Source organism: Hordeum vulgare, chromosome 4H (genome assembly GCF_904849725.1).
Source record: "Hordeum vulgare subsp. vulgare chromosome 4H, MorexV3_pseudomolecules_assembly, whole genome shotgun sequence".
NCBI classification, from domain to species: Eukaryota; Viridiplantae; Streptophyta; class Magnoliopsida; order Poales; family Poaceae; genus Hordeum; species Hordeum vulgare.
In genome coordinates this window covers 530,687,439-530,696,920 of record NC_058521.1, presented here as the reverse complement: position 1 = coordinate 530,696,920, position 9,482 = coordinate 530,687,439, and the positions used below count along the sequence as shown (strand labels likewise).

The window sequence follows — 9,482 nt, the reverse complement described above, 5'->3', positions numbered from 1 at the left end:
ACCATGATTAGTTTGTACACTCTGCACAGGTTTGCACACTTTTCCCCACAAGACTCAAATACATCCATGGTCGGAGATTCGAGACACAGTCTTTCTGAAGATTTACTCTCTACTCTGGATAGACAGTACCACCTACAACCCACTACATCTGTTAGTCTACCTCTTCAAGAGCTTCACGCAACTTACTCAACCATGCCAGAGCCCATATTGGCTTTTGGCTGCACACAGAAGTTTCTAGTATGAATAATCTTATGATATCTTTGAGCTTGGGTGGCGGACCGTAGGATGATCACACGATTACTCCGGGATATCCTAGGACAATGCTGGATTTCTCCACGTGCCCTAACAACCATTGGGTACCCCAGGGTGCCTCAAACAATCCACCGAGATGTGTATTTAAGTAGCCACCTTAACTTAACCATTGATTAACAATACTCACATCTGTCATGGATACACTCACCCAATCCACATCTACGAGCATAGCATAGCAATATAAGCATTACGTAGAAGTAACTCCCAAAGGTTTGCTAATAAACAGGTCAATAGGTTCTACCTCATCATCTACTTCCCAAAACCCACATGTTAATCAGATCCTAACCATGCAATGTTTGAGGGTTGATCTAATGCAATAAAACTGGGTAATAAAGAGGTATGATCAAAGTGTTACTTGCCTTGCTGATGATCCGCAAAACCCTGAGACTCGTAGTAGCACGCTTCGCACTCCGGGTACTCTATCACAACAAAACAATAACATACATAAGCACTCAAACTATAAGCATGGGTAAGACTCAAATAAGAGATCTAACCAGAAAGTACAACTGAAGAACTCCGGTTTGCAAAAAAAATCAAAACAAACGAAGCGACGAAACTCAAACTGCGAAAGAAACAAGATACGTTTACTAATTTGGACTAGATTCAAATTTTACAGTACAAAAATCTTGTTCAAGTCGGTTAAACAGAAAGAGGGCTTCGAGACGAAGATCTAGGCGCTTGAATCACCAGATTCCGATAAACGAGCGAAAAGATAAACTAAAACGAAGATCAGGGCACAAATCGCGATCGAAAATAATCGCGGAAAAACCCTGGAAAAGAAAAACTGACGAACAGGCTAACGAACGATCGTTCGCTGTCTGCGGCTAACAGGTGAACTTCGTTCGTTAAAACGAACGTACGGACGAACGTCCGCTATTTAATTAAACCGGGAAAAAAAATAAAACTGATCAAAATAATAAATCTAGGGTTTTTTAAAAAAACAAACGGTTTTCTTGCGAAAACCGACGGAGGCTAACTCGGCGGCGGCGGCGTAGGGTGGCGGCGGCGGCGGTTGGCCGCGGGGCGGCGGGGCGGCTAGGGTTTCGGGGGCGGGGCTCGCGACCGCTTATAATGGCCCGCCGGGTCGGAGTCCTAGCCAGACACGGCCGGTAGGTCGGTTCCTTTTTTTTTAAATACTGACGCGTAGAAAATAAAATAAAATAAAATAAATACTAAACGGGCTTCAAAAATCGTGAAATAAATTTTTCCCGTCCTATACAAATATAACGGACAAGGTGAACATTTATCTGGGCCTCTAATGCAATTTTGAAAAACGCATTTTTTTCCTAATTCATATAAAATAGCAATAAAACTCTGAATAAAATTCTTATTTGATTTTAATATTTTTTTTCTCCAATATTTCTTTTATTTTGGGAAAGTCATTTTATCCCCTCTCTTTTATTTCTTATTTAGAAATATTCGAAGAGAAAATAATTAAAACCAAATGATCCACTTTTCAAAAGTTGGGAAAGCTCAAATATGAGAATAATGAAATCCCCAACTCTCTTTGTGGGTCCTTAAGTTGCGTAGAATTTCTAGGATCAACCAAAAATGCAATAAAATATGATATGCAAAGATGATCTAATGTATAACAGTCCAAATTGGAAATTTGGGATCTTAGCATGCTCTTGGCCAGGAGTGGTCTTGGTACAAGGAAGAGAGGAGTAAGTAAAGAGGTTGCCCGTCTATGTGAATGTCCAGTGAGGGTTGTGCAAAGGATATGGAAGCAAGGGAGAGAAGGTGGTTCTGTTAACGCCGTCATGGATATGAGAAAGCTAAAGTGTGGTAGGTCAAAAGTTAAGCTCAACGCTGATGCCATTGAAGCTATACCACATGAAGAACGTACAACACTACGGTGCCTAGCTGATGCACTTAACATGGAGAGGAGCACTGTGCATCGTAGGCTTAAAGAAAAATAATTTCGTCGTCATACTAGTGACTTGAAGTCCTCTTTGAATGTAGACAATATGAAGGCTCGTGTGTTGTACTCTCTTATGCACCTTGAGCCATCGAGCTTGCCACATAAGCCTACTTTCAATGCTTGGTACAATGTTGTCCATATAGATGAGAAGTGTTTTTATCGGACGAGCAAGAACCAAAAAACTTTATTTGAGCAACAAGGAACCAAGCCCTCAAAAGGAAAACAAAGAACAAAGGGCACACAGAAAAAATAATGTTCCTTGCTGCCATGGCTAGGCCGAGGTACAATAGTGTAGGTGAGTGCATATTCGACGGCAAGATAGGGGTATGGCCTTATGTGGAATGGGTACCAGGAAAAAAGGAGAGCAAAAACAGCAAAAGGGGAACCATGGAACTGAAGCCATGCACAAGTGTTGGTAAGATATTTTCATTGTATTATTGTGATGTCTTCAAAGAGTACAAGATAGGAGTATGTTAATGTTTCCATCATATTTTTTGCTCTGTGTGTAGGCAAGGAAAAGAGCCGTGAATACCTAATTAAGTATGTTTTACCGGCGATCAAGGAGAAGTGGCCAGAAGTAGACCATTGGAATACAATTTTTATTCAACAAGACAATGCGAAGACACATGTTGATGTGAATGACGCCGATGTTCTTCATGAAGCGAGAAGAGGTGGTTGGGACATTAGGATGATTTTTCAACCACCTAATTCACCCGACACCAATGGTTCGGATCTTGGTTGGTTTAACCCTATTCAAGCCATATTTCAACGAAAAATGCCGAAGGATCTCCCTGATATTGTGAAGGAAGTGGAAGAATCTCTTGTAGAATATCCACATCAACGTATAAATAGATGATTGAGTAGGTAGTATCATGTATTTAGGACTAGCAAACATGCTGATGTAGCAAACAATTAAAGAAGAGAGAGATGGTTAGAGTAACATAGGTAGATACCGTAACATGTTAAATGATATGCTATTATGTGTCATGCATCTCAATAAATGAGGTCATCTGTGATACTAGCTATGATACTATGCATTAGAGCGGTTGTAATGGGGAGTATCATATACTAGTATCATGCATATGATACTAGTGTATGATACTTCATTCGTAATACATAGTAACATGTGCTAGTATCATAGAACAGTTTACTTATTGCCATGCATGACACATTATCTAATTCTATGTCACCTCATCAAATATGTCTATTTGGCATGCATGATACTCCCTCCATTTCGAAATATAAGTCTCTTAAGCGATTTTACTAGATGTCTACATACGAAGCAAAATAATTGAATCAACTGTAAAATATGTCTATATACATTTGTATGTAATCCACTAGTGAAACCTTTAAAAAGACTTATATTTAGGAACGGAGGGAGTACTACTTATGACACTCTCATTACGACCAACCTTATGAAGGTACTCCATATGTCTCCGTTTATAAGTCATCTTACGAAAACCAAATAGTCTCAAAACACTTAGGCACGGTGCATTAACTTTCACCTCGTTTCTTGTTTTTTGACATGAATAAAAGAATCATCCAATAAGAGACATGGGCCATGTATATTTTAATGACTTGAAACTAAGTAGCACGACATGCAGTGATCAATTCATTACGTGCAATTGTATTAATTAGCAAATTAATATTAATTTCTCTCGTTTTCCTCTCCGTCTTGATCACGGTGCACAACCTAAGATGACTTATAAAACACAGAAAGTTGTATTATACAATAGTATCATATGCATAATAATATCTTATGATACTTTCCATTATGACCAGCCTAAGGACCTGCTTGGTTACAGGGACTAAACTAAAAAAAACATTTTTTAATTTCTATGTAAACAAACGGAAGGAGCTTTTTTAAGGAACTAGAAAAGACTAAAGGATCTTTCTTTTTTGGTCCCTGAAATTAAAAAAGTATAGTTCCTTGAAACAGAACACCCCCTAAGGCTACCACATATGTGCACACTCTAAAACGCTATTTCGGGGAACGCGCCGCCCTGAACTGCACACCCGTCCGAGTCTGTACTGATCGATATGCCATTGTTTTGGACTTCAGAGCCACCGTGGTCGAATGTTGCGGCATCGCGATTGACCTCCGAGCCGCGCGGCGCCAAAGTCAACGGCGGAGGGTAGAATCTCTGTGCACGGCAGGCGTGACGACCTCTGTGCGGTCCTGCCTGTCACGTACGGCGGCTAGTTTCCAAATCAAAAAAGGATAACGAGTACTAGAAGCAGGTGAGGCGATTCACCGTCCACGACCTCGTGTCACTGACAAGCGGAGATCGTTCACTAGATTCTCCGAGTCAGCATGCACCGATCGACCAGCACCGATGTGTTCGCCCATCATGTCTTTATTTACACGCATGCATGCATCGTAAGTCGTCCACTAGATTCTCCAAGTCAGCACCGATCGATGCGAGCACCGATCGCGCCCGGTACTGATGTGCTTGCCCATGACACTTACACGCATGGTTTTGGCCGTTCCACGCGGCCCATTGGCCATCCGATTGTTGCAGCAGCCGGTATACATCCAGTCATGGCCATGGGTAGTGTCCGTCAGATTTCCCTCCTGAAATGCAGACAGGCACAATGGGCCGAAAAGGATGCGCGGTACGGGACAGCAACGGCCAATTCTGCCTGCGGAAAGAAAATCTGAAAATTCTACAGGCATAAGGTGTCTGTATACATGCAACACATTAGACGGCTCTTATTCACCTAGGGTGTTCCCACGGGTACAACAAATTAAACTGTGAAACATAGGTTACAAAAACGAAACTAGACGCAACAAACTGCTGTGCACATACCACACTGGCATTTATTTGTCTACACATGTACAGCATATAGAGATCTCACACGAGAAACCACCATCCGCGAACTAAATCACTAGAATACACAGCCAGTCTGATAAGCAAGGCACTTTTTTTCTTTCAACAAGTTGATAAGCAAAGCACTTACGGCTGCAGCTTCTTCGGGAGAACAGCCAGGTCGAGCTTGCTGCCGTACATCTTCGCCAGGGCCTGCCCGCACCAGCCATGGCCGTCATCCAGCGTGGGCATCCTCACCTCGATGAACGGCGGAGTGGCCTCGCCTTGCGGCTTCACGACGCCAGCAAACACCCTGAGGACGTTGCCGGCATCGATGTCCATGCAGACACTGATCTCGACGGCACCCTTGGGCACCGGCGGGATGCCAGTGATCTTGAAGTACCCTAGGAGATGGTTCTCTTCCGCCTGCTTCCCCTCGCCTTCATAGACGGCGACCAGCGCCTCGGCCTGGTTGTCCTGTGATGTTGTGAATAGCATGTCCCTTCTTGCCGGAACAGCGGTGTTCCGTGGAATGATGGCGGCGAAGCCGTCCCCGTCGGAACGGATTCCGAGGTTCATCGGCGTCACCTGGATCGTCAGCAGATCAAGGCTCCCGGAAGGATCGGTGACTCCTGAAGCGATGGCCCCTTCCAGTGCAGCGCCTGAGACAGCAGCTTCTAGATCGTCGATGCTCCCATAAGAGCCTTCCTTCTTGCATAATCCCAGGACAAGGCTTCTGATCTTGGGAATTCTGGAACACCCTCCAACCAAGATCACATCATTGATGTCTTCTGGCGTTAGCTTTGCATCTAACAGGCATTGCTTGATGATCCTCTCACATTTCTCAAAGATCACATGGTTCACCTGTTCAAATTCTGCACGACTCAACAGCTTGCAGACTTTCAGGCCATTACCCAAGTCTGCATTGATCTCAGTGCTTTCCTGGGATGCCAGTTTGTGAATCGCATCCTGAGTTGCCATCCGCAGTAGACCCATTGACTTGATCCTGTCCGTAGTTTGACCAGCATTGTCACATAAGTTATCATAATTGGGTAGAAGGTGGCGCATTACATTCTGAAGGATGTCCTCTCCACCAACGGTGCAACCTGAGAGTGCTCTTATTTGAGAAACACCTCCAGCAGTGGCAGACACTGCAACGTCACAATAACCAGCGCCGATGTTAAATATCAGGGCGATTTTCTCAATGCCGCTTCCCATGTTATCATGCATAAGTTGTTGCTGCTGCTGAGCATACAAAAGAGCGACAGCAGTAGGCTCTGGCATAAGCCTCAGCACATGCAGTCCAGCCATCGCACATGCTCTCTCAATCCTGGTCTGCTGGAAGCGACTGAATGCAACTGGGATGGTTAGAACAGCATTCCTGACTGGATGCTTGAGATGCATTTCCACCAGGGCCTTCAATTCAAGTAGGAAGATGGCAAGAACTTCCTCAGGAGTTGTGGAGCGCCACATATTGTTGACCAGAGCTGCAATAAATGGTCTCACACCAATACCCAGTGTCTGCACAAGGAAAGGGAGAGTCTTGCTAGCTTGAACCACTTCATCTGTGTCCATTCTCCCGATTAAACGCTTCATGTTAAATATTGCACTTCCTGACAAGATATCTCTTTCCTCGTGTGCGTGCTCCTTGGTTGCTCCTCCAGTAACACCAGCTGAAAGGGTGTCATCTTTGAACATGACATATGACCTCATCCCTTTCTGGCTGCGAGTGTTTTTCAGCAGCTCCACTTGATGACCGTTCCAAATTGCAACACTGCATCTTGAAGTGCCAATATCAATGCCGATAGCAACATCAGGGAATGATTGTTGAGCTTTGTCGTCCCCGGTGGTTTCGCTGTCAGATGCCACTGTGTAGAATTGCTCAGCCATCCTGCAAAATACAGTCTAACCGGTTAGGCGTGCTTAGATTATTTCAAGTGTTGTCCAAAAATAGATTCTTCAAACAGGGACAGCAGTGAATTATACAGTCAGGTTCACTCCTTTCACACATTACAAGATGCGAAATGTATGCTGCTGGGTATTTGGACATTCAAAGCTAATAATTGCACGCAAAAATCCTGAATATCTACAACTATAATCCAACTTTGACATGAAGCATACCACACAGGGGAGAGTGAATTATGAACAGTCAGTGCATAATTTAAACTACTCCCTCCGATCCATATTACCTGTTACCAACTTTGTACTGAACCAGCAACAGGGGTAACTACGTTGACTTCCTTAAGAAAGTGAAAAGCATATATATAAAGATGAAAAAATGCAGGCTCCAGCTTTGCTAAGAAAGCTTAGACGACCGCAAACACTACAGCAGTTACCAAGAGAAATAAGTCACTCCTCCTCTCTGTACTAACCATGAACAAAGTCACCACCAAATTCTGCTTCGTTGGCAACCCAAGAGTGTCCAATACTCCAATTACGCTGATCCTTTTTCCTCACTCATCTAAACTGTGACCAAGAAAACAAGACACCAGCTTAACTTGCCTAGCTGATCCTTCGACGACCATGCATAATACACTGAAACCTAGCTCAGAAGATGAGCCTGGAACATTTAATCCCGCGTGACAAACCAAACACTTGCCTAAGGTTTCACAGCAATATATGGGTTTCAAACAACCAGGCACACCTACGCACATAAGTAGATGATCTAAGCTGATGCGTGCGTTGCTTGGTGTCTCCACCTTGCACAAAGCAAAATTTAGCACCTGATTGGCAGGTGACAGCAACAAGCCATCCCTGCAGTATGCAGTATGCAGTATGCGATGAATTTCCCACCCTAAACAAAATGCACAGCAAGTTCTCAGGAAACCTTGGACGCTCGCGCTGCTACTAGTGTACTACCCAGTTGCAGGCATAACCTGAGTGTGTGAACAGAGCATAGAACACGCACCAAGCACACAGACGCCTAATAATGAACTCACTCAGCGGAACTCGTACTCGGATCAACATCCATGTAAAGAAATCAGGCATGGATCGAATTTTAAGTTCCTTACCGGGAAGGGCGAGGGATGCGCGCAGTGGACTCTCTTCGCCGGCCTTGCTCGTCGATGCTCCTCCGCGGCAGCGCAAAACGAACCGAGGGTGCGCTGGAAATGGGTTGAGAAGGAAGCTGGCCGAAGGAGGGGGTGGGGGAGGTAGAAGAAGGTGGGAAGGCATTTTCTGGAGAGGCCGGGAGAGAGCACGACACGCGGGCGGCCGCCGCCGAGGTTCCGGAAGCGTCGCGAACAGGGGAGACGCCGCTCAAGGAGTGGGGAAGGGTGGCTGCCAACGGCCTAGCGGTGGCGCACTGGGCTGGAACACCTGGGCTGGATTGGGTCCGTAACGAGGTTTGCGTGATTCGACTGGATTTTGTAGTTAGACTTTAAAAATAGTAATACTGGATTTCTGTTGTGGTGCATTACAATGGAAGCTTTTTTTTACCATTGTAACGCACGGCTCATCATCTGTTTTGAAAACTACACGCATTTTTATTTCTGCATTTGCAAATATTTTTGTTGTAAATTTTAAACACGCGCATACATATTTATTAATATACATGAAGTGTTTTAACAAAGATACATAAACAAGTTTTTTAATGCTATAAAGATATAATTTTTTTGGTCTGAAAGAACATTTTTATATGGTCACATATCCAACCGGGGAAAACCCCTTTCCATTAACTAGTTAACGGAAAGATAAGAGTATCCAGTCTATTTGTTGGAACAACAAACATCAGCGATATATGACCAACAGACCGCGAGTAGTTATTAGTAGTAGGATCAAGACCTACCGAAGCGGGTCTTCATTTTTTTCTTCTCTGATTTTGGCATTTTTCTATTTTATTCTCCATTTTTGTTTCATTTTTTTTATTTTTTCATTTTTTCTTTTTGTTTTTTAGTCTATAATTTTATATACATGTTAAACATTTTTTCATACTTGTTAAACATCTTTGAAATACCTGTTCAACATTTTTATATACATCATCAATATTTTATTTAAATTGTTGTTCAACATTTTCCAATCTTTTTGTTTTTGAAATTTGTAAAATCTAAACGTTCCCCTTTATGCATCAGATCCGAATGATTTTGCTACCGTCGGATCGCGATCTCATGGCTGCCAACTGTGGGATGGGATCGCGATCTCGTGTGAGAAAAATAAATTTGCATCTAGTGGGATTCGATCTCTCGTCGATGGGATAAGGCATGCGCCCACCAACTCAGCTTTGTGACTCTTTTGTTCAAATGGCTGAACACATTGCTATTTGATCTTTCAATAAAAACATACTTCAGAAAATAAAGCAAGTTAGTTATGATGCGTTCGAAGTTCTTTACCGTTGATGCCTAGCTTTTTTTAGTGTGAACATTGCTGATACCTAGCTTCTTGTCTATATTCTACGTGGGCAAGCATACCTGTTTTTGATTCAGCTATCAATGTACACGATC

The 9,482-nt window shown here is 43.3% G+C and overlaps 1 protein-coding gene across 1 annotated transcript; it reads right to left on the bottom strand.

The window, feature by feature from the left end:
* Window positions 1-4,922: 4,922 nt before the first annotated feature.
* On the bottom strand, window positions 4,923-8,298 carry LOC123446778 (heat shock 70 kDa protein 8). The gene is made up of 2 exons (XM_045123319.1): window positions 8,055-8,298; window positions 4,923-6,934 (listed from the first exon to the last, which is right to left on the bottom strand). Exon 2 carries the CDS (start codon window positions 6,931-6,933, stop codon window positions 5,191-5,193), a length of 1,743 nt encoding a protein of 580 aa, XP_044979254.1. The 5' UTR covers window position 6,934; window positions 8,055-8,298; the 3' UTR covers window positions 4,923-5,190.
* Window positions 8,299-9,482: the final 1,184 nt, after the last annotated feature.